This window comes from Neopelma chrysocephalum, unplaced genomic scaffold (genome assembly GCF_003984885.1).
Source record: "Neopelma chrysocephalum unplaced genomic scaffold, ASM398488v2 Primary Assembly neopelma1_26, whole genome shotgun sequence".
NCBI lineage: Eukaryota > Metazoa > Chordata > Aves > Passeriformes > Pipridae > Neopelma > Neopelma chrysocephalum.
In genome coordinates, this window is record NW_020897695.1 from 24,051,681 (window position 1) to 24,077,470 (window position 25,790).

Sequence of the window (25,790 nt, forward strand, 5' to 3'; positions counted from 1 at the left end):
GAGAGGTCAGATCTCATACAAATAAAGCAGAAGTCAGTTCTCTCAAACATGTGTACAATTGTCAAAATCAGGATTATTTTTTTAGCTGAAAAAACTGCAAAGCAAGACATTTTGAGCAAAGATATTATGCTTTTACACTCATTTGCGTCAAATAATTTCAGCCTACTTTATAAACCTCTTTAATCTGTTACACAGATTAGCTCAGGAGGGACAGTAGCTAGCATTTACAGTTCAAATTGGCAAACTAAACCACAGTGCAGAGGGCTAGCACAAAGTCCAGTAAAATCTAGTTTTAGGATCCTGGCTCCTGCTGGCTGGTTTAACCCCTGTTAGCTACACCCAGGTTCTGACTGAGTTTATTTTCTTTTGCTTCTGAACTCTTTTGGAGCAAATCTAGTGAACTGATAAAGGAAGAGACTTCATCTCTTGTTTACAGTTATCAAGGGAAACGTACCCATTTTTGCTTCTAGGAACCTTCTATTTCATTGGAGTTTGGGGTTGGTTGGTTGGTTGGTTTGGGTTTTTTGTGTGTTTTTTTCTTTTTTTTTTTAACCCTTTTCCCAAATAGCCAATGCAACAAGTGTCTTTGCCCTATATGTGTTCTTTAAAGAGTTGAACAACTTCATTTATGTAGGTCAGGGCTGTGACATAGCAAGATGAAATATCACAGCATGGAAGAAAGTCAGACTTTTAGATGGCTTTCTATATGTGAACAATACATTTCTGTATCTTGGGATAACTGCATTCCTAGTTACTTGTGAAAGATTCCTTTTCCTTCAATGAATTAGTTTGAAACAGCTTTGTTGTTTTGTAGACACAGGGAAATGTGGATTTTTATGTGTATAAATACGTTAAATTTTGAAAACCCTCCTGAAGGCACGTAACTTTTAATTTCAGGTGGTAATTTCAGACATTATTTCATAAGGCATAATCCCAAGTCTGTAGCTGTATTGAAGCTCAGCTGATTTTACTGTATCTTATCTTTTTTCTTTTGGGCAAACAATTGTATCTTGTTTATTACAATAGTCTAGTGACTGCAAAGTGCTTGTTCTGTTTCTGCTGTATTTGCCAAGTCTTCCTTTAAGGCTGCTGTTTTCAACATGTCCAAAAAATGCTTAATTTGAAGAGGAAAACTTGGTGGGTTTTAGGCATGCTTTAGAGCTATTCTGTCTGGCATGAAATGCTGAGGCTACTTGATATCTCTAGGACAAATGTCTGAGTTAGATGCTAATATCACACAATTGGAGATGGTCTATTTAAAAGAACAAACAAACAAAACTATTGTAGTTTTTTATCTCAATATCCTCTCTGTGTCCCTTTTTATCCTAGAATTTGAATTTACATTTTTCATTTTGTCATACTGTAGTTTGTATCTTTGAGATCACAGAGTTACTTGAGGGTATACTGCACTCAATATCCTTCAGTTTGTTTTTTAAGTAAGGGAATTTATGGCTTAGGTGTTTTGGGATAAGAGGGACGATAACTGACAGCCATGACAGAAGAAGAAAACTAAACAGAAAAATTTCTTATGTTTTCAAGACTTAACTCCAAAGTTGTAGATTGAAAGAAATAGCTAAGTGTATGTGTTTAAAAAGAAAAAGTGTGTGTGTGTGTAAATATATATATATGTATATAAAGATTCATATTAAATATGTCCATGAGCTTACCATTTGGGCTCCTCACAATCATCTATGCAACATTCAGAAGGTCTCCTAACATAACCAACTTTACGTTATTTGGAGGATGTCAGTGGCTTCAATGTGCTGCTCTTTTCACTCTTTCTCATCAATTTTGTAACATGGTTAGTAGTGAATTAGAGCGATCAGGTTTTTTAGTAGGTCACTTTATATATTTGGTGAAGATTCCTTCACCTGCACATCCTTTGTGTTACACATAACCTGTGGCATGCATGCCAGCATTTCTTGCTTGATAAAACTGTAGCTCGGAAGAAAGTGATGCATTATAGCCAAGTGGTTAAATTGCTTTTGCAAAAGCAAAAGCTTTTGCAATAGTGTTTGAGATTTGAACTTTGAAATGTGCTTTTGGTAATAACTGGCTCATTCTTTGAAGATGGTTCTGCCTCTGAAAAATCAAATACTTCTTGCAAAAAGAAAATAAAAAGGAAGGAAGATAAAAATGAAATATGCATTTAGGAGTGAAAAATACACCGAAATGTCATTACTGGATATCCCAGCAAATGACCTGTTGCAATGGGGGGCACTGTTGTGTCTCTGTTACAGCAAGTGGAGACAGATTTTATTTCCTTAGTGCCAGATATCCTGTCATTTGTTGACTTTTTCATTTGAGTTAACATTTATCTCATGTTAGTCAGTTTTTCATTAACTGATGTGACTGGTGTTACACTCATATGAAGAAAAATTACCTGCAGATTTATTGAAGTCAGAATTCTTCATCAAAGAAATTTGTTAAATCTTTTTCCATCTGTATGGTATGTTTTTAAACTAAGGCTTGATTCAGGAAGTATCAGACCAGGAAAATGTTTTATTATTAGCTGTGTATGCAAGAACAGGTACTTTGTCTTTCAAATATGTGCTTAATTATTTGTGAATAGATTGATAATGTGCCTATATGTGTGTATGTGCCAGGCACTGAAGAGGTAACTATTTTTGAAAATAAGCAAGGCATTCCTATATTCCTATATTCTGCTTGTTAAGATGTGAATGTACAGAAGTGCAGAAGCTAAATACACCTTGATTGTGTGTAACTATGAAATATTACACTAATGCATATCCAGTACATTTCTTTACAAGAATAAAGAAACAACTGAAAGCTGACAAACCAGGTTACTGTAAATGTCTCTTTAAGATTAGCTGTAGGTTCAGTTGGGGGAGCAGAAAAGTCTTTCTGAAGTTTGTTTTATGCAGTTGGCACACAATTTGTAACTTTTTAAACCCATGAATGAGACACTTATACTCCATTTTCTGTCCCTGCATTGTTATTGAAGTCTTGCAGTCTTGCTTTTCAGCTCTATACTTTTTATCTAAATGCTAATTTTGTAGCATGTCTCAGGCCTTTGGAAACGAGGAGGAAGTTGGAGCTACCTCTTCAATGTAGGTTGTTTGGACCTTATAATAGCTTCTCTGTTGTCTTTTAACAAGTTAAAAACTCTTTTGCTTTTAACCTGTGTCTGGATTAACTGTGGAAGAATTTGCTGCAACTGCTCATGAGAACTGAAGTTGGATACAATGGATCTTGACTATTTTGCTTCATATGGGAAGAAATATGCTATTCGTATACATGGACTCAGAGGAAAAAAAATCAGTGCATCTTAGTTCAATGTGTCTTGCACTGAGTTTTGTAGCTCAAAAACAGTAGCAGAGTATCAAAGTCTTCTACTGAATGATGAATTTTGAGTGCTTTGCAGTTTAGTGACAGTTCAACATAGTGGTAAGTGGTAGTGTGCAATTGCAAAGGGATTGTTGTATATACCAGAAAGGGTATTTTGTGACTCTCATAGTCCTAGAACAATACTATCTAACATGGGAAAGTGCAGAAGACACAGAACCAGAAGAATATGGAATTTTTCTGTAAAGTCAGGTTGCTATATATAGACGTTTTAGACACAGAGAAGCTCAGGGAAGAAAAAGATCAAGTGTTATCAATAACGTTAGCTCTCATCTTCTGTATCTGAGATGAGTGCAGTTGGTTAGAGCATGATAAATAATGCCAAGGCTTTTTAGGTTGGATCCCCCTATGGGCCATTCACTTAAGAGTTAAACTTGATGATCCTTGTGGGTCCCTTCCAACTCAGAATATTCTGTGATCATCTTACAGCCCAGAGTTGCCTGGCTAAGATGCCACGAAGCTGCAGAGATTCTCACTTCTTTTCTGAAGTTCACGTCCACTGGATGTCCCCAACGTTCTTGTGTCAAAATAAAGGGGATTTTACTTAGGCAGTAAGTCAGCTGTAATTATCAAGCAGATTGCAGCAGAGTTGTGTTTTAGTCAACCAAAGGATAAAAGATATGCTTGATTCCTCATGGGTTTTGATCAATGGAAGGAAAGGAGAGAGCAGAGATTATATTTATGTGTGTCAGTAATGACAGTTTTATTCTGCAGTGTTTCCAGTTATTAATTACATGAGTACGCAATGTCAGTTCATCTCTGCTTTTGCACTGCACTATCCAGCCAGCCTGCAAACTTCTTTGGGGTTTTTGTTAATTCTCTCTTCTTAGTATAGGCAGTGAAAGTAATTGAAATTTCATGTGTTTATCTACTTTAACCTTAGGTGTTGCTAATGAGAACACTAGCAAAACCTGTTTATAAGCACTTGGGTGATCATGTGGTCAGGACAGTCTTTTCTCTGTAAATAGAGATGTGTGCTGGTTGTGATGGTGGTGCAGGGTGCACGTGGCTTTGATTCTTTAGCTCTGAATTGCCCTGCCTGATGGTTTGTCACTATGGCTCGAAAGGAGAATTGGCAGTTGTAATTGAAGGTGGCATATGAAGTTTTACATGTTGTGTCAGGCAAGAGGTCACAGAGGCAGACGATGTCTTTGCTTTCAGCAACAGGAATGCTATCATAACATCTTAATTAACATCTTCCCTGTGTTTAGTATGGGTGTTTGGTGGTAGACTAGTAAATCATGAGTGGCAGTTACAAAATGAGCTGCACAGATGCAGACCTTGGACTTGCAAGCCCACCGAGGAGTCAGAGGGTACCGCAGACAAACTTCAAGGGGTTCAATCTGTCTTATTTTCTTTAGGGGTAGTGTGGAGATCGTAAGCAGGCTAGGAGTTGAACAATCAATGTGCCACTTTTTTTTCCTTTTTATAAGTACTTTGTGATTTAAGAAGCATTGAGAATCAGAGATAGATCTTTTTCATGACTACTTGTGGAGGGAAATGCTGTCCCTTCTAATGCTAGTGGTTAAAAGCTGTTACTGAGTGTTAAAGCTGGAATGGGTTGTCCTAGTGTAGTCAGGTGTCTTTCTTTTTGTCTGTGCTGCGTACAGGACTGATGTTTCTTTTTGTTCTTGCAGCTTGCTCTGTTGTGTGGGCTGCATCTTCTTTTTATTATTCTAAGGATTATAAATTACATGAGGCATGAGGGCCCTTCTGCTCAGTAAGCCACTCTGTATACCATGACTTGAGATCTGGCAGGACAGATCTCACCAACAGTTCCTGAAAGAAAACTCCTTTGTTGTCCAGGTGTTACCACAGAGTTTCTGGCTCCACTCTGCTGGTTGAGAGGTGAGTCTGTCCTGGAGAGCCATTGAAGGTGAACATATTAAATGAAACAGCTTTCACTGGGGTTAACCTCAAGGTGCTTGTTAAAGTGAGCATGCACAGTGACTATTACTGAAGCTCACTTGAGTGGCGTGAATGGGTGAACCTACAGTTTTCTGACTGTATGTGTGAAATCTGAGGGTGCCTGTTGTATGGGATTGTAGAAATAATCTAACGCTTGCTTTTCCCTAGGTCATCATGTAATCCATGTTAGTCATGCTTTTCCTGGATTTCTTTGAGTTTTGCTTTCTGAATATTCAAACAAGGTGGTTTGGGGTTTTTTTTGTGTGGTGTTTTGTTGTTGTTGGTTTTTTGTTTGTTTGTGGTTTTTTGTTTGTGTTGTTGTTGTTGTTTTCTTTTTTTGGGAGCGATGTATACACAATATCTTCTTCATAGGAAGTGTTTTAATTTGGAGCCAGACCTCTGAAATTGTGTGAGTGCACAGAAATCTATTCTGCTTGCTCTGCTCAGCCCATGCCCTGTAAAAGTTCCAGAACAAGGGTAAGGTATTGGGGATTGCTGAAGTTCCAGATTTCTCAAAAAGCAGAAAAATTATTTATTAACTAAAACTGAGATGATGATGGAAGAATGCTGCAAAGGATGGAGGAAGGGAGAAAGCCCTCCATGTTTCCCCGTAAGTAAGTAATGCAGCTGAGAGCAGCAGTGGACACTCGAGTTCTGCACCTGGTCTGGCTGGTGACCCTTTGACTCTGCCTGGAGGGAGCTCAATCAATGCAATTGGGACATATCCGAAGGAAGTATCTGTTTTTCCTTATCTTATTATCATTTTTTATTCTAGGTAGTGACACCCTGCTTTTTTCCAGGCAACTACGAGCTGGTAAGTATTTTTGGCAATACTGATATCCATCAAGTTTTATTAGGTTATAGGTTAGGTTATTGTTGCAGTCTGATTCATTCTCTTGTTATTTCAGTACTGTGCCATCACCTTTCCTCTCTGAAGGCTTGGCAAATTAAGGGTCTATTCCTGAAGCTTGTTACTGTGTCTTGTCCCATGCAAGAAAGCATAAAACCGGATGTTTTATGCTTTTATTTGTGTGTCTTAAATAAAAAAAAAAGACAGTAATTATTTGTTTCAACATACTGATGCCTCATATCAGTTTGAAAGTATAAGTAGTGTAAGATTTGGTTGGGGCCTGTTATTTTTTGTTGAAGGTGGAAGACAGGAAGTTAATCCACACTTTGTCAGGATAGGAAAATTATAAGCCTTTTCTGGCTTGCATGACTGAATTTGGTTATTCCAGCTCCAAGGGTGATGCCTGCAGGATGGGGTGTAACAGTTACTTATTGAACCAGCATTGGCACCCACTAGTGTCATTTCTAGGACTAATCAGCCAACAGCTGATGCCCAAGTGTCAGCCAAGAACTCTGTGTATTGTAGTGCAACCACTGGCAATTAGGAATCCTGCATCTCACTTCTGCCTTGCTACTTGAATTGACTAAGTCACTTTGCATATTTTAGTGTCTTAATTTCCCTGCTGGAAGAATACAGGTAGCGATACTTACTTATTATGAACCACAGAAGTCAAAAGGTGCTTATAAAAATTATTATCCTGTAAAGGAAAGCCTGGAAACCTAAATCAGTAATTTCTGGTATTATGAGGAATGTGAATGTCAACTCATTGGAGGTCTCTCCTAAATTTGACCCAGTGATTTTATTAATTAACCCACATCAGGGTCTGAGAATCTTGTATGGCATCACTGCTAAAATTATAAATAGAAAAAAACCCCTTTCTTATGTATGAAACTCACAGTATTAGGTGCATACTGGCAACTGCAGTTGCTATTTCTTTTGTGTTGTGCACACAACCCGAGTATTGATTCTGACATAGAACATTTGTCATTGTGATTCAGGAAAAATTTTAAACCTGTGGGGTATGTTACCAGTCATTATTAATTCTGATTCAATTTGGTTTATGTGAACTGTTTATATGGGGCAATGCTGGTAATCTGGGCCCAAGTGTGACCTGCTGACAGGTGAAGAGCTTAGATGGCAAAAGCAGCCTAACCGGTTCTAGTTTACTGGCAGGGATGTAGACAGAGGTATATTCAGTCCCCAAATAAACATTTACTAGTTTTAGGCAGAAGAAGGAGTAGAATTCTATTTAAATTTCTTGCAGGGAAATCTGTAGGTGAAATATTTTGCTACATAGTTTGCAATGTTTTCTTGTTATTGAGAGTGAGATTGAACAGTGTGTTTTGCTTTTGAGGTGAAATGTGGTGACATTTTTAGATTAGGAATCTTTGTTGTGCACAAGTAAATTTTATCTGTTTAGTGAAGAGTTCTGTTGGTCTGAAGGAGCATGATCTGTGATGGCATTAGCTGTAAGTTGTTTCTTTTACAGCTTTCGAGTTTAAAATCTTGAGAAGATCAAGAATAAGTACTTGAGATTTTTAGATAATAGAGAGGGCAACATCTATTCAAATTAACCAAAACTTTGTGGCATTACAATTTGCTGCAGAACCATGGATTTATCACCATTTATTCCAGCAAGGAATTCCAACCTTTTAGCTTTCACATGAATAAACAATTTCGTATGCCTGCTTTAAATCAGTGTTGCATATATTTAGCCAGTGTAAAGGTTTCCTGTATTACTCTCCTTAAGGTGGCTTATAGCAATAACTGTAGTTAAACTCTCCATGACATGTTTGTTGGAAGACTGTTGAAGCCTGATGAAATTCACAGATGTTCTTTTTCTTCAGAATATGGGGTTTATTGATTATTTTCAGCTTGGATGCCAGTTTCCAAAGAGGCCCTTTCTTCCCATTTCTCATGAGGCATTTATCTTGAAGCTTTGTAATGGCATCAAGAGCCTCATATATCAACTCAATGCAGCTGTTAGGAGTTCAGGTGCTAGAATATAAACAGCTGCTGTTAAGTGTTCTAATATTACTTTATATTGTCATGCACATTCCTTAGATTGGAGAAAGGGAGATAATGCTAGTCCAGCTCTGTTAATTCAAGCCAAACGTTTAGCAAAGATGACCTATTCTGCTGCACTTATATTTCATGAAGAGGCAGTGGGCTATTTGTAAAAATGGTCTTTCATTGCAGAGATGTATAGCTTGACCCAAAGATTTTAAAAAAGAAAAAAAAAAAAGGGAAAGAAAAGTGCCATGGTCACTGCCTTTTTTTTTTTTTTTTTTTTTTTTTTAAACCTGAGAGTGACTTAGCCTACATAATGCTTCTAAAATATGATAAAAATCAGAGATGGTAAGTTTGTTTAAAAAACCTTTCTTGGAATTATTGGATCTTATTTTGCAAGATTACTAGTTACTCAGTAGATAGTATTTTTTTAAAATCAATATTTTAAATTAAAAAAAATTGGTACCAAAATGAGAAGGTTTAGGCCCTAACCTTAAAACTCCAAATAGTTTTTGTTTAATCTATTACTTAAAGATAAAAATTAAAGGAAAGCTAATGGAAGGATATTATTTTTTAGGTAATTTTTAGATTCTGGGAAATATTCTAGGATAGTTTAAGATGCTTCAAGATCAGTAAGTTTGTCTTCTTCACTGAATTTTTTTTCCATCCTTCATAATAGTGTGTCTTTGAAAAGAATAAAGGAAACTAAATCTTAATTCTTCAGAGGCCCATCACCTATCCTGACAAATGTCTTGCAGTAATGAAATGTGGTGTGAAGGCCCAAACCTCTTATGTACGTGGATTCTTATTCTAAAATAACTTCATTGATGAATGGTCCTTATCACTGGATGACTTATCAGTTTTAAGACATGATTAAATAGTGATCTTGAACAGAGAAATTTCTGATTTAATCTTTATAACCTTTCTTCCTTTCCCACCTCTTTTTTTTTTCTCTTCACCCCGCCCCCCCCAAATGATTACTAGGAAATTCTGCATACTTCTAGATTCCCATTTAAACATCACTTTTCATAACCAACTCTTCTGATGTGGAAAGAGTAAGTGGACACTTACTTGCAACATATATTTTATTATAACAGTCACTTCAAACTGAAGTTTGTTCAGCTGTTTTGCTAAGTCTTCAGTGGAAGTTTGATCATTTTGACAAAATTGGGGAAGAGTGTCAGTAATTATGCCTTCCTCCTCTCCCCCTTAATTGTTCAAGCCTCTTTTCTGTCTCTGAGGAGAAAAATTAAAGACTTGAACATTCATACCCCTCATAACTAACTAAACATTTGATTTTGAACAGTGAGTCAAAATGTGCTCTAACCTGTTTCAAAATAAGAGGAGAACAGAATAAAAGTAATTGTGGGAGAAATAGGTTTGGGGTTTTTTGTGTGTGTATGTGTCCTTTTTTAAAAGGAGCAGGAGAATACCTTGAAAAAAATTCTGAAGAATTGAGTGGTGAAGTCACAAAGGCCTCATTCTACTTGCATACCTCATTTTTTACTTGAAATCTATGGCAATTAACATATTGATATGGTTTGAAGCTGGCTCCCTGCCAAGTCTCCAAACCTTACCACCAGAAGTCCCCCCCCCCCAAACAAAAAAAAAAAACCTCAGGGAGAAGAGGGAGAAAAAACTAAGAAAGACCCAAAAACGAGAGAGAAACAACCAAAGTGATATATATAAATATATTTACACTTATATACAATTTCACAAGGGAAAGGGGAAGGAGAAAAGGAACAAACCTAAAATAAAAAATATATATATATATATATATATCCCAATCAGTAGCCCGAGATCTAGTAACTAAAGAACAAAAGAGTTAGCAAAGAAGATATCTCACTACTCTCCTGGGACAACCGAGAGTCGCTCCGGAACGATCGCCTGCAACCTCTGTCTCCCAAGGTTGGCAAGGCCTAACCAGGCCTCGCTCCCCAACACGGCAGACTAAACAGCAGGGAACCTGCACCTCCAAGCCGCCGGAAGGAAAGAGAGCGAAGGCCTCTCCTCCTCTCTTCTTATAGTCTGGCTTACGTAAAAATCGTAGGGAATACTGGGTAAATCTGGACCCTTCCTTGGTTACAAACTGGTCACCAAGGAAGGCCTAGCCCAAACCACCACACATATACTTACATGTATTCAACCTAGTGCCAGCATTTTCTCAAAAAAAACCCCTAAAAGCTGAAAATACATGTTGATAGAAAATAAAACCAACCCCCCAACTATATATGGGGAAAGTGAGCAAGACAACAGAAAACGTTAAAAAAAACTCAGTACGCTAACAGTGTTTGAAAGAATGTTTGTCCCCTATGGCAAAAAAATCCCCTCCCTCTTTTTCATGTTGTCTGTTGAATGCAATCCTCCCCAGATGCTTTGTATGAAAAAGATCAGTAAATATGACAGCTTGAATTTTTATGCTTACTGCATTCATTTTTAAACACATCTTTTCAGAAGAACAATGTGAGACAATCTGATGTTCCCATGGAACTCTACCCATCTGTTTTTAATGTGAACCTGCAAGAGATTTTTTGAGAAATATGAGGCTAAATAACTGTGCTGTTGGGAAGGCCTGTGCATGTAGATGAAGGATTGCATTCTCCAATTTCATTTTAAGTGGGACCTCGGTATTAGAAGACATAAGATGTTAACTTGGGTCAATCAGCATGACCTCTGAATACCCTGGAGTATGATGACTGTGGGTAAATAGTTAGAAACTGACATATGCAATGATTTTGCTCTGCTGGCTGTAATTTTGGTTTCCAGCTTAAATGAGTGAAAGCTTTTCTGGAAAACGTGTCAGGTGGGTTTGATTTGTAATAAAAATGTGACTAATGGCTAATTAGTTTCTAGATTTTCCCATCTTTCTTCTTTCAAGCAATAGCACGGAAATCTTACAAAAAACTAGGAAAATGCCCAGGTCTGTTTTTTAGAGGGACTTTTCTATTTGCTACATTCAGATGTTTGCTTACAGGACCTGTGAGGTGCATACGAAACAAGCATTATATGCACACAGCAAGCATGAGTTGGTGAAGGATACACTAAGTCTTCAGGCCTCCCCAGTTGCTGTGACCTTTCCTGGCTCCTTTCATGACTCTCACCAGAGCAGTTCTGCCAGGGAGTGCTGCAGGTTGTAGCTTGCTCTGTCTTGCTATTCAGTTTTGCTTTATTAAATTTTGACCTGTGTTTTTTTCTTCCTTTCCTTTTTTTTTTTGCAGCTTCATAAAAAGAAATAAATCTACTTTTCTTGATTTCTTAGCGTTATAGATAGACAGAAGCACAGACTGATGAGACACCTTCTTGACAAAACCTGTGAGCTGATGCCCGATTTGAATATGAATATTTTTCAAACTTTTTTTGGATTTGCCTCTCTGTAATGCAATTTGTTGGAGTTTGTTTTTTGGTTTTACGTTTCAAGTGCTTACCAGAGTAAGACCATGGACCTCAGAAATCTGCAGAGCAGAGGTTCAAAAATGCTATTTTAAGTGCAATCAGTGCCTTGTTCATAAATGTGTCTGATTTAGCCATAAGAGGGAACAGAGAATAAAACTACCTGAGTATGGAAACACCACTCCCCTAAATGAATGAAATGTAGTGATCCTGAATTGAGCAGTGCAATGTATACTAAATTCAAAAGCTATAGTTTACTAGGAGGGAGGGCTCATGTTGTTTCTAGGAATACTAGAGAATTACAAGATTTAATAGGTCTTCAAATATGAAGTTTTGTTATAATGCAGTGTGTTCAGTCCCGGGTGTTCATCCAAAATGAAATGAACAGCAGGCTTTCTTTGAAGAAAAACAAACTACAGAAGTAGGGGATCAGCAAGAGGGAGAGGTTTGGCAATTTCCAGAGCCACGTTTACCTGCTTGTTTATTTTCTCCAAACCTTTCCACTGAGTGAGGGAGGTACTTTTGCAAGGCAGAAGTGTCTGCTTTTCTGAAGTGTGGCACTATTTACTATAGCAGATAAATGCAGAAGCATAATGTTCTTCCAAGGTAAAGCATGCTTCTTGCTGCCTTCCTAGCTTTCTTTTTCTAAAGCAAAATTATCAGTGTTTCGGACTCTTCAGTATCATTAGTTTTCAATTGGCACAGAAACTTTTCATATATGTTTGACTGCTCTAAATAGCAAATGGACTTGCGTAGATTCTGCTTGACAGCTCACACTGGAAAAGGGAAATACACACTCCAACGTGTGGGTTTTTTCCTGCTTATCTGCATAATTTTCTATTCCTTCATACCTTATCCTAAGAATGACAGATCTTATGTCCCCTGTGAATATGCTTTTAGTTAGTCTTTGAAACGCTTTCTCAGCAGCAGAATGTGTAAGAGGAAAGGACAGCACTAATCCCACCACTATAAAATGAATGCCAGCCAAACATTAAAATTGATAAATGACTGTAGCATTAGTTATTAGTGTCATGGAGAACTGCCACCTGTCTTTCAAAAGGAAAAGAAAAATCTTTTAATGTTAATTTAAAAATCAGCTTTTCTTGTAGTCAGCATTCATTTTGATAAACGCAATGAATCATGTATCCATGTGGACCCCTCTCTTCAGACAGAACTGTGATTCCTTAGATTAAATTCTTATTTTGGTGTGACTGTTATATAATGGTGGATTCTATTTGCTCGTTGCTTAACTAAACTTCAATCTCTAGCATCCAATTCAAGTTTAGTTCACTGTCATGTCAGAAATCATGCTGGTTTAATTTGCTTTAGGTTTTTCACATTGGCTCAAAAATTTAGTACTTGCATATAAGTAACAAAGTGTGTGTGGCAGAAGTGTTATGTATGAACTTGCTTTTGATTATTCTCATTTGATGTCATTAAATGCTGGAGTCAAAGCTCAAGCCTGTTTCTTGGAGAAATGTCACAGCACCTTGTAGATGTGGAGGGAAAGGGGGAGCTAATTGGGTTTTGGTTGTCTTTAAAGTGGAATCCAAATGAGAAGCTTTCAGGGTAAGATAGCCCTACTGACTAGCAAAACAATTAACAAAGGTGAAGAAACTGTCCTCAACGAGGCAAGGGGGTTAGAGCATCTCATGTGGCATTCATTTAAGGACTGATGTATGTTCCTTTTTTGTAATTAGTAAAAGAAATATAACTTTATTTTGAAGTAGCAGTGTCATTTTCTGTTTTGCTTTAATGGCTTTTCTTTCAGAAAGGCTGTTTTTAGGGAGCTATTGGCAGGAATCTGTGATGGTTTTCTTCTATGATGATAGGAGAGGGAGGTGGGATAATTTGTTTTGGAATGATTTTTCCTCGTTCCATAGAAAAGAATTTTTTTTTTCTAACCATGTCAGTCAAATTTCCTCTGAACTGTCTTTACTGGAGAGTGAGGACAAGAATGTTTTGTTGTGTTTGATTTTGAAATGCTATGATTGGTGACATGCGCAAGTGGAACCATAGAATCACAGAATGGTTTGAGTTGGAAGAGACATTGAAGATCTTCTAGTCCCAACTCCCCTGCCTAGACAGGGACACCTTCCACTAGACCAGGTTGCTCAGAGCCCCATCCAGCCTGGCCTTGAACCCTTCCAGGTATGGGGCATCGATAGCTTCTCTGGGCAACCTGTCCAGTTCCTCACTCCCCTTACAGTAAAGAATTTCTTCCTAATATCCAAGCTAAATCTACCCTCTTTCAGTTTAAAGTCATTCCCCCTTGTCCTATCACCGCATACTCTTGTCAGAAGTCCCTCTCCAGATTTCCTGTAGGCCACCTTTAGTTACTGGAAGGCTGCTATAAGGTCTCCCTGGAGCCTTCTCTTTTTCAGACTGAACCCTAACTCTCTCAGCCTCTTTTCATAGGAGAGGTGCCCCAGCCCCCTGATCATCTTCATAGCCATTCTCTGGAGTTGCTTCAGCAGGTCTACGTCTTTCTTGTGTTGGGGCCCGCAGAGCTGGATGCAGTACTTCAGGTAGGGTCTCACCAGAGCAGAGGGACAGAATCACCTGCCTTGACCTGCTGGCCACACTTCTTTGGATGCATCTCACAATATGGTTGGCTTTCTGGGGTGCAAGTGCACATTGTTGAGATATGTCGAGCTTCTTGTACATCAACACCCCCAAGTCTTTCTCCCCAGGGCTGCTCTTGATCCATTTTCTGCCCAGCCTGTAGTTGTGCTTGGGATTGCCCCAACCCAGGTGCATGAACTTGGATTTGACCTTGTTGAACTTTGAGTTTTGAAATGTCCCACCTCTCAAGCCTGTCAAGGTCCCTCTGGATGGCATCCCTTCCCTCCACTGTGTCCATCACACCACACAGCTTGGTGTCATCAACAAAATTGCTGAGGCTGCACTTAATCCCACTGAAGTCAAGTGCAGTCTTGCCTAACCTACAGCACTTAGTTCTAGTGTTGCTTCATTTTCTCATTTTGAGTGTTTTTCAAGATGAAATACTTCTGTTATTCTTTCATTCTAAGTCCAAATTATAAAATCCTTAATCTAGGATATCTTCTCTTGTGCAATGCTGAATCTTGGCTTTGTTGAAGTCTTAGGCAAACATTTTTGCTTTTTCTGTTTTACATAGTTTTACCACTGTACTTCCCCATTATATTGCCTTGATTTCATGCTGATTGTAGTCATCAATAAAAAAGAATGTACTTTTGGAATGCTGTGCTTCTGGTGATTCGTGTTACATTTTTGTAGTAATGGCTTGGCTCATTTCTTTTAAAAGTTTGCTTTAAATCTCTGTTGATATAATTTAGCATGTTTTAAAGCCAGCCTTGAACAGATTTTTTTTGCACAGCACTTACAGAAAATTCTTGGCACTTCACGTCATTAATACCTATGCAAGTGTCTGTTTTCATGAAAAAAACATAAAATGAGAGATTGGGAAAAGAGGCAGAAGGGCACATGTGGTTAACAGTGTACATCTCCATGTATATTGTAACTTGGAATAGGCACTCCCAGTACCTGAGCACTGTCTTACAAGACCTGAATATGCAGAATGATAATGCAAAATCAATTAGTTTTTCCACATCTGTTTGAAAGATAATTTGTTTGTTAGTACTGTAAGATGAATATTGAATGATTTTGTTGTTGTTGTGTGTATATGTTAGGAGGGGATTTCTTAGAATATAGTTAAACTATCTGGAAAACTAAAGTCAGTTTTGTTAACTTTTCTCCTTTTGCAGGCTAACTCTGAGGTGGTTAAAAATCATGTAACCAGAAGCGTAAGTAATTTCATTTATTCCTTTTTCTTTTACTTGGCCTGATTTATTTTCCTGTTTGTGTCTGCTTATTTTTACCACAACTTCACAAAGCATCCATTGCTAACCATTTTCAAAGTACACATTTTGGTTTCTATACTGTGTGAAATTAGCCTCTGATTAGCATTAGTGGTTTTTTTCAGCCTTGAGTTTATCCAGGAACAATGAAATGACCTCTGCATTTCTTATTTTTAAATTAAGCAGGGAAGAAAGTAAAGAGAAATATTGAAGTATTCATAGACTGAATTGTATTCAGAAGAGTACAGAAAGTCAAGAGATTTTTTTTTTTCCAGCAAGAATGATACTAGTTTTTGTCTTGTGGTCAATATGCAATTGATCTTTTAGCTTTTATTTGTTCCAGTTACTATGCCATGTTTTTTACAAAACAAATTAAATGCCCCTTCCCAACCCTTTATTACCATGGCTGTAGTACTACCGGTACAAGTAGTATTAAATATATTTATTGAAGTGCAATAGAACCCAGCAGTCCAACTGATGTAGAAATTTCTGCAAATGGGACGTGTAGCTGATTTTGATACTGATAGCCCTTAAAAATATACTTTTAGCACGATTTCTGTGAAGTAAGACAAAGAAGACAACTTTTTGAAGTCCTTTAGAGTTATCTTTTAACAGAGATGTCAAGTTTTGTAGATTTCTAAATAAATAATGGGAGATGCCTATAGTTAACTATCTGTTAGTAGGCAACTGTGATGCAGGTATTTGATTCACTACTGTAAAAATGAGGTTAAAATTTAAAAAGGGGCAGAGGAAAGGACTTGCAAGATGTACATGGTCTTCACTGATTCATTGTTCAATTCCAGCACAGTTCTCTATTAAAATAAATGAGCATGTGTTGCACAGTGCTAATCTTGTGTGCATTGCATTTTTTTTGTAATGCTGCTGGTGCCACTCTGTGCAGTGTGTAAAGAGTTCTGGTCCTTGGCTACCCATGTAGACAGGAGACATTCAGAGGTTACATTTGTATTAGCAGTATTGTTTGTTTACTTGGCCTGGCAATAAATGTTTTTCTACAACCAAGGGTATTTCTGTGGTTGGATCCATGCTATCAACCACACTGTTCTAGTAAAATTAGAGTTATTTCTAGTTGCTAGAATATATTTGATAATGGAGCCAGCTATAAATGACTAGTGACGTGATTGTTTCACCTTTCAGTTCACTGTTCACTTTCTTACCTAGACAAATTAACTAAAACTAAAAAATCAGAGAAGAGCTAAGTTCTTAGTTATCTGTATGTGAATAACTGGTTTTGAGAGCTGCTTCTAGTGCAACAAACATGAAGCAAAATAATGAGATATGTTGTGAGGAAAATAATTGCAGATCGTTTTCTGTCACTAGTTGGAAGTTTTTAGCATCATTGTGCTACATTTGACTACTTTAGAGGGTTTTCTGTTTGTACTGGTTGCTTATTGCACAAGCCAAGATCATATGTTTTTTGGGTTTTTTTCTGTACATGTAATACCTGGTGCACAGCCATTTTGAAGGCAGCCTTAAATGTTCTTCACCTGTGCCTTTTGTCTTATTGCATTTTTATTTGACTTATTGATTATTATTTGACCATTAGCAAGTTTCCTGAAATTGTTGGTAGTTACTTTCTATGGACAAGTATACTCCAGGAGCAAAGGATGACTTGGTTCTGACACTACCTAGAATTCAAAATTTTGTTAGCTTAATTCCAGTGTTTGGGCTAGCTCTGAGGGATGGATAGCACATTCTTACTCAGGAAATAAGAAGTGCATTTTCTTATATTTAGAGGGCTTCCTCATGCCCTTATGGACTGGAATATTATTTTATTCTTAATATTAACAAATTTAAAACAAATAAATTAAGCTTCTTGTTTCAACTAAAGGCTGGCAGAAGCGTTTGTCACTTTCTATCCAAGGATTGTGTGCACATAATTTTCTGTTAGTTAACAGGGTGCAAAATTTGTAATGAAAGTTTACTTCAGTTTTCGTCTCTTACATCTTAACTAGGTCAGAGAGAAACGCGGGAGATTTACTCTGAAGTCTTTCCCTCTGCCACCACATTTTTTTCATTCCACTGTGCACCATTTACAGAGTTAGGAAGTAGAGTGCACACATACAGGAGCTTTGTATTAGGTGCTACTGGGTCATGCCATACATTACTTCTACAGAGCCTCACCATGTGGTATGTGTGAATTAATGCAGAAACTTTTACACTCTGCTGTATCTGTTGTGCTTAAATACATTGCCTGTGGATGGTATTCCTTCAGGAAGCTCTTTCAAAGCTCTAGTATACTTGTGAAACTATGCTACAACCAGAATTAGAGCACATGTATTATTTTAGTCAGTTGAAGTACACTCCCTGCCTAACACTTAAATATGAATATAGGAAGTTTCTCCATAGATTTGTGGTGGGATACAGTGTTGACACGACTCTAACTCACCTGGGTAGGTGTGCTCCTGTTCTATGTGTGCAAGAGACAATAGCACTGGTTAGGGGTAGGTGCTAGCCTCACAAAGCTTTGTGTAAACTCTTTGTCTTGAGACATTGTAGAGCTAAGGCTTCAAAAATACAGTTTTCCAAATGTATGTATACCTGTGAAATTTTACATTAATTAAAACACTAATTATGCCTCATTCTCACTTGAATAATAACTTTATATGTATTCAGTATTTTCTTTTAAAGAGTCCTTAGTAGCAAAAATGTGCTGCATACCTTCTCTCTGTTATGAATTAAATATTTTAAGAAAAGAGCAAAGGATGAATAGACAACCCAGCTGTACCAGGAGATTTCAGGCTGTGAGCAGGGCTGCTTTCGTCAATAAAAGTGAGTTGGAAGATGATCTTTCTGTCCTGATTGGTTCCTTGTTTCCCTGCCAGATCGCTAGATAGAACTCCATATCCAAGTGCCCCACAAACTTGATAAAAATGAGGTGGCTTGCAAAGCCCTACAGTGAGCTTGTTTAGAGGAGCCTGGCCTGTTTTGGCTGAAGTGTCATAGGAAAGAATCATGGGAGGAACTTTGCCATCAGGGTAGGTTTTGGCAGAGAGAAAGCAAGCTGGGATTTATAACTTCTGCAGACACTGCGAGGGGCACATCTGTTTGGAGTCTTGCTGTTATACTACACAGGGGAACAGATCGTGATTTTTATGGAACACAGCATACAGAACAGAACTAAAATCTGCTGTCAAACAAATAGCCGTCTGCAGTAGAAATGATAAATCTCTTCTACAGAGAGAACTTAAAAAATATTTTTAATTAACTTTCAATATTTACTAAGCAATGCATACACAATAGCATAGAGACATTTGTATTTGCAAGGCATGAATCTTTTCTGCAATAGGAATCATTCTAAAGCCAGAGACCAAATTCAGGTTCTGGTATGCAAATTCTGGTTCTCATCCAAAATATCACATTCACTATGTCAGTAGGAATTATCATGGTGGAGTAGTTCAACTATCAGTGTAGTTCAGTGTCCTGTCTTTTTCTGCAGTATCCTGGAGTGTGTAGAACTGTTACACTGTGCCTTAGAATAGGTTGCAGAATTTCTTCTGATCCCTGTCCATGGCTTGGGGAATGAAAATGCATTACAAATTTGGTTCAAATATATTCAGGTCTTCTGCTGATCAGTCTCTCTATTCTTATTCTTATTTATGGTGTTTGAATGGTGAGCAATCATGTGGAAAAGAGTTTCAGAAGCTAATTTAAAAGCTGTGTAAAATGCATGTAATTTTATGGCAGATTAGCTAATCAAATTTTCTGATGCTTATAGCAACATGAAAAATAGGCACAAATAAAATACATCCCAAATAGATCCATGTCATTCTTTCAAAATATGTCCTGATACCTTTAAGCCACAGATTAATTACTGATTTACATTTCAGATAGTTGTAGTTTCTACTCATTGGTCCTTATACCTGTTAATACTCTCACTCAAGAAGGACCCCAGGAGAGAAACAGATGAGCTGCATGAATGCATATCAGATCCTGGAGCCCTGAGTTTTCAGCAGTGCTGTTTCTTGGAGGAACATATATTTAGTTCATGTACCACTGTCTCAACTGTTTAAAACAACCCAGTCCTTGAAATCAGTATTTCTTATATTCTGCTGAGATAGCTTTTAATCAGATATTATTATAGTTCAATGCCAGGAACAGGGCCTTGGGAAAGGTAACTGAATGATTTTTCATTTGGCTTCCTTAGCCTGTCTTTGATTCTGGTCTCAAAAGGGGCAAGTCATTATCCCACCTGGTATTTTTAAGTTCACGCATGGCCCATGTGTCTAGTTTTACTTTGGTATTGGAAACTAGTAGTTTACATACTAGGGGTTTTTTTAATTTATTTTGGTAGAGCTGTTATATAAAACATAGTAACTCGGTGTACTGCCAAAATGCAAATTAATTTATCTAGGGCAAAACTATCTCCCTTTATCCTTTGTCCTTTCTGGTGTCTGGCACTCTGCGACAGAGGACTTTAGCCTGTGAAGTGTGTAAGCCTACTGATTGTAATGCAGATTTCCGTATTCAGTTCTTGGAAAAGTTGTGGATGATCATCTTGCTGATATACGTGATTTTTTTTTTACAGATATGATTTTTTGTTTTAGGCATTATTTTTAACTTGATTGTCTCCATTTTTTTCCTTGAGAGTCAGCCTTTCATCACAGAAGATATAGCAGGAAGGTTATTTCTTATTCCTTCTGTTTCTGGACTTTTATGGAGAAGTTGTCTCAATACCACCTCTGTGCCACACAGTGTGAGATGGCCTGTACTATACCTTTTGTCATGTTTTTGCTCTGAAGCTGTGGAGCGACTCAAAGTAGGATTGTAAAATTATGAGATGCTGCATGCTGCAGTGGACAAACACAGGCTTGCTATTTGAGGCAGGCCAGGTAATCCACAAACAAGTTCACCATCTTTGGTGTCAGAAGAAGGTGAATTAACAGGGCTGATCTCAAAAGTCTGTTTTGTTCAAGCTGTACTTTAGTTTAATTGGGCTCTTTGGCCCACTTTCTACACTTCCGTTGACAGCAGACTGTGCTGAGTAATTTATGTCTAGTGAATGTTGTGACCTGGTGAAAATTATATAGAATTAAGTATGGGACTGTTTCTTAGGTTCTTTATTATGCACAGGCTGTAGTGGACTCTGGGATGCTTTTGTCTGAGGACTGAATTTTTGAGAAAGTTGGGATAAGTGGGCTCTGTGATGAGCCTAGGACTGACAGGAGCCAACAGTGGTGAAAGAAATAAGGATGATATCAAAGGAAAGAGTTGCATGGCTTGAGTTTTTACTGGAAAAGGGCAATGACGTAATGCGTTGGATGCAATGAATTTGCTTGTTAATGCAGTTCTGTGACTGGTGAGAAGATGGTTGTCTTTTAATAAGCAATTGCTTCCCCCTGCTGTCTTCCATACAACTGCAGCTTAATTTTACCAAAAGGCTCCTCGCGCTTTTTTACATAAGAATAACTTCTATATGTTATTGTTTGGGATTGATCTGTTTGTTTGGAATACAAAAATTCCTTAAAACTGAATGAGTAGGTGAATAGAAGGTGTTTTCTGTTTTGAAAACTCTGTTTCTCATGTGACTGGTTATACTGTCTGCATTGCCAGGCAGTCCCAGGGAAGCAGGGGAACAAGAATCATGGGGAAAAGCTCACAGAAGATTAATCTCAGGTCTGTCTTACTGGCAACATATCAAGCACTAGTTTCACTGAATCTGGCCTGGTTACAACTCTAAATTTTTAGCCAGATGTGTTTAAACACCCATTTTGAACCACTGTTTTTAATTCCCCTTCATCTTCTCTACTGTTGTTGGTTGTCAGGAAATGAAAATCATACCTAGTTTTGCGAGATTTTTCCAGGTAATTGTCCATCCTGTGAGATAGCAGATAGCATTTGCTCTCTGGGAAGATTAGCACTTCTTATCAGTGAAATGACCCTGAAACTGCACAGAAATGTTAGGAAAAAGCCCAGAGAGGCAGTCACAAAAGTTTGAAATAGGTTTAATAGTCAGTCAAAACCAGAATTCAGTCAGAAGCATGGTAAGGTATGGCTTACATTTTCAGCTTGCCTGCTGTGAGAAATGTTGGAACACTTATTCGTATTAAGAGCATGTTGTAGGGGTGTGTATATATGTTATATGCTTCACCAAATCTTTAAAAAGCTTTTTCAGTAAACGTTTTGCCTCTGTAGTAACTCATATCTTTGTTGGATTTTGCTAAATATTGTAGCTGTGAGGGGAAAAGTTAGTGGTGTAGTCATTGAGAGTTAGTAAAAAATAAAAATGAAGAAAAAAAGAATGCATTGCTAGCTACAAGATAATTAAGCCATGGAAAAGAAGAGGAAGGGAATATAATCTAGAGGGCATGCAGAAAAATGGTTGTGTGTCCTTGACTGCTTGTCCATTTGCCAGTAAGTCATTGGCTGTAACCAACATATAACATACAAGGTGACCTTATGCAAGTTTAAGTGAAATTTGTTTAGTAAGTTTTGTGCACCGTAGATAGACAATGGAAAGTTTGATGGTCTGAATCAAAGTATCTTTTAAAAATGGTATAGTTCTGTTGATTTTGGGAGCTGTACAGAATCTGTATAAAAGTATACCCATAATGACAGACAGAAGAGTATTGCAGCTATTTGAGACCATACAATGCAACGTGATACAGAGATGAGATATCGAAAGAAGAATTCTTTTAAATTACCAGTGTTGTTCGAAGTTTCCTTTGAGTATCCATAACTCTGTCTAAAACACTAAGCTGATTGCTTATACATATAAAAATATAAATCTGTCAGTTAAAATTTTAAGTTGTACCAGTTATTTAATTGTGGAAGTTGTCAGGACTACCCATTTTTGTACACAGAGCAGGAAAGAGTATATAGTACTGTGTATTTCAGTAGGTGACATGGCATGCTTACAGTAAATATATATCTCACTAACAGGTTTTTTTGATGGTTTGTTAGTGGTTTGAATTATGTTGTTGTTCATATGCTTATATGCTGCACGCTACTGGGTTATATGCTAGTTTATGTGGCACAACAGTGTGCAATAGAGAATGATTTTATCACTTATTTTCTTACCAGAGGAAGCTGTTAAATGATTGATTTTTCAGGTTACATGGAGGCTTAGTCATATAATTTTTAATAAATGGTGGAAGTACTTTTTAAGCAGTGGATACATCTGTGTAACCAACAGAGGCCAAGGAAGTGGAGGGAGACTCATGATGCTAATTGCTTTTTAGTTACAAAACCAAAACAAAATATGCCAAAACCTTGAATTTATGTCTTGTATTTCAAGTATAGTTATTTACTCGTTTTGGCACCCCAAGTGTATTACCTACTGCCTTTAAAATTCTAAGAAAGGATTGTGTAAAAAGAGACTGGAAATACCATGAAGTTCCCTCATTTTCTGTTAAGTAAAGACAGGAAGTAGTGAAACTGGGACTTATGTGAGGTGCACCTTATGACGCCAGTTGTGCTTTAAAATTTGCCAGAACAGTTCTCTTTCAGAAATTCTGAAAGAAAATGTGCCACTTTCATGATTGTATGTCTTAGCTATTGCCAGATTTTGATATACAGCATCACTTTATGTAAGGTTCTAAGGCCTCTTCCGTTCAAACACAGTTTATTTGGTTTGGGAATACTTGCCAAGTGTGTGCCAAAATAAATAGGGTTTATCAGCCTTCCAGCTCTTACCCTAATCTAAATAAGCTTTTGTGTGCATGTTTCTGTATATTCAGGGGAGGGAGAGGAGTGAATACTCTTTCACCTATGGAGTTACTGATGCATGATATTAAATCGAACTTCTTCTTTTCTGTCTTAAAACATATTATACATATCTAAAGGCTAAAATAAAATATATACTATATGTAAATTAATATATATGCAAAGCTAAAATATATATGTAGACATAGCTAAATGTAGAGTGAATTATTTTTATTTATTTTTATTTATTGTTAGTATAGTAGTAGTTGTCTTTGTTTTTCCTTTTACTGAGGTTCACGAGGGAGAATATTTTTATACTTTTTCATGAATAGTTGCTATTATTGAACAAATGGAATTACAAGAATAAACTACTACACAGTAAATTCTAAGGAATGTATTGAGTATATATTTCAATATCGTCATAAGGAAATCAGTTGAGAGGAACTTACTTTTGCAGGTTTATAAAAAAATTCAAATTTCATCTTCTCAAAGACCACTATGTTTTCTCTAATCTTAATGCAGTTACCAAGAACAGCACAAAAGACAGCACAAAAGACTTCTCTGGCAGTAGTGAGTTGGAAGAGGTGATAGAGAGTTAGACATAACTTGGCCATAACCACAGTGTTTGCCTTCAAAACACAGAGCAATGATTCTCTCATATCCTGTTGTTATAGTTTTCCACATAAAAAATGAGGAAAAAAGCCAGAAACATTGACATCAGTGACAGTAAGTAAGCTTCTGGATTGACTGTTCTGCTTTCTTTGTTGCAGAATTGCAGCAGCGCTTTGAAGAATTCTGCTTCCAGTTGTGACAGAGAATCACGGCAAGTATTTCTTTTGTATTTTATGTAGCAGTGTCACGTCTTGCCTTGGTGGGTGTAGATTTTGTTATTTGAGGTTGTGATTTCTATGAGTTCAGTCTTCTGCAAGACATGACCTGCTATGCAAGTACCATTTTACAATCTCTGTCTGAGAAAACAACTGGGCATATTTGCTGAGCTTACTTTTAATTTAATGACTAGAATCTTTTGATTATTCTATTAAGACGGAGAAGGTGAGGTTGTGCCCTTAACCTGGAAAAGAAGGAAAAGTTAAAGTAAACAGTATCCGTACACTAGCCTGTGAAATTAATTGGATTACATTCATGTCTTGCAATCTGGGGACTGGTTTTAGATTCACGTCAGTGTTACTCAGAGCAGATTTCAAGATCTGCAATGTTTTACAGATCATTGGTGAATCTACCAACTTGTAAAGCATTTGCAGAATTCTACGGAGATGTGTGCAGACATAAGTATCTATAAGTTTCCTATTTAACTCCCAAATTTGTTGTGCTAGTATTTGCCAAAAGTGCTTGTATTCATTTTAATGCTTTTCCACATTACTGGTTGCAGAGATTTTTTCACTGTGGTTTTGATGTGAAGAACTCTGATTTTTGGCTAACTGAGTTTGTGTCCTGAACTGAATAATTTGAGCTCTGTAGGCATTTAATGAGTTGTAATTGTAATGAAATTATTGGAAATATCTGAGGCTTGTCTGTAGGAGTTCAAGTTGCGGTTTCTTTTCATTAATGTGCTATGTTTGTTCTTGGCTGCTTTGTTGTGAACTGTCACATCTAATTTCTTCACAGAAGTGCAGACTTTGATCACATTATGGAAGAAGGCTATGAACTTGACCTCACTTACATCACAGAGCGGATTATTGCTGTATCTTTCCCTGCTAGCTGTTCTGAGGAAACTTACCTCCACAATCTACAAGATGTAACCCGAATGCTCAAATCCAAACATGGCAGTAATTACTTGGTATGTGTAAGATGAGTGTTTTGTGATACATCTTCTTTTGTCTACACAGGAAGGCTACTGGTAGGTCCACATATACCATTATGAACTAGAAGTTATTATTTGGTCCATCTTTACAGCCTTGCAAGCAAGTGCAAGATTTTCAGTAGTGTTTTAAGCTGCTAGGCAAGAACAGATATTGAAAGCACTCTTTTGCTGGGGCACTGCAGTCTCTTTGTAATAACACATAGTCAAATGCTGTAGAATGATTGCACTGACCATTTTCATTGTCCAAAGTATGCTTTTAAAAAATACACAAGCTGCAATGTGGAGTGTGTTCTTTTTTCCTAACAGCCAGCTATCTCTGGTTCCTCAGGTGGGCATCTGATAGTCTCTCACCATTATGTGTTCACTATCTGTCTCTACCGTATACTGTGAAAGAACATGTAAAAGTAGGGTTGCTGTTGGTGTGTTCTGTCTAGATCTTCCTCATTAACTTCTATAGATGCATTTTTTTACTGCTGTTTAGTTTTCTATAGGAAATTAAGTTGTAAGCAAATCTATAACGATCTCCGTGTGCAGATTTTTTTTTTTAGTGATGACACAAGCTGTTAATCTCCTGTGTTGTTTTCTGGCTAGTGCCATAGCATGTGTTGTCTCAGCTTGTTCTATGAAGGTGAATTTAAAACAAGGCCAATATTTTATTTACTTTTTTCCTTCTACTGTCTTTTTAGTTAGTGTGTATAAACTATTAGGGTCAAATCTATGACTTCAGGAGCTTGAACTTTACTTACAGTAGAAATTAGTTTCTAGAGAGATTCCAGCTAATGATTTAAATACATTATCTTTTTGCTCACAAACCAAGATGTCGTAGGTGCATTATGAACCAGATTGTCCTCAAGATGCATGTGTAATACTTGTGCCGTGGTCTGATGTCCTCAGCATGCTGCCTTGGTGCCCTTTGCTTCCCTTCTATCAGGCACTGGTAGCT

The 25,790-nt window shown here is 37.3% G+C and overlaps 1 protein-coding gene across 18 annotated transcripts in view; it reads left to right on the plus strand.

Annotated features, from left to right (window-relative positions):
• The window catches only part of TNS3 (tensin 3), a 222,944-nt gene that overhangs the window by 79,064 nt on the left and 118,090 nt on the right, over positions 1 to 25,790 (plus strand). For 5 of the 18 annotated variants that reach the window (XR_003533048.1, XM_027675957.1, XM_027675956.1 and 2 more), the window contains 4 exons: positions 6,050 to 6,088; positions 15,271 to 15,309; positions 23,796 to 23,848; positions 24,652 to 24,823. Coding sequence is in view for 17 of the 18 variants with exons in the window: in XM_027675957.1 (XP_027531758.1) it covers positions 24,674 to 24,823 (150 nt within the window). In the remaining variant the exon portion in view is untranslated. Of the gene's footprint in view, positions 1 to 2,348; positions 2,531 to 3,160; positions 3,235 to 3,797; positions 3,918 to 5,003; positions 5,215 to 6,049; positions 6,089 to 15,270; positions 15,310 to 23,795; positions 23,853 to 24,651; positions 24,824 to 25,790 lie in introns of those variants that run through there. The other 13 variants (XM_027675942.1, XM_027675960.1, XM_027675950.1 and 10 more) reach the window with 12 other exon arrangements.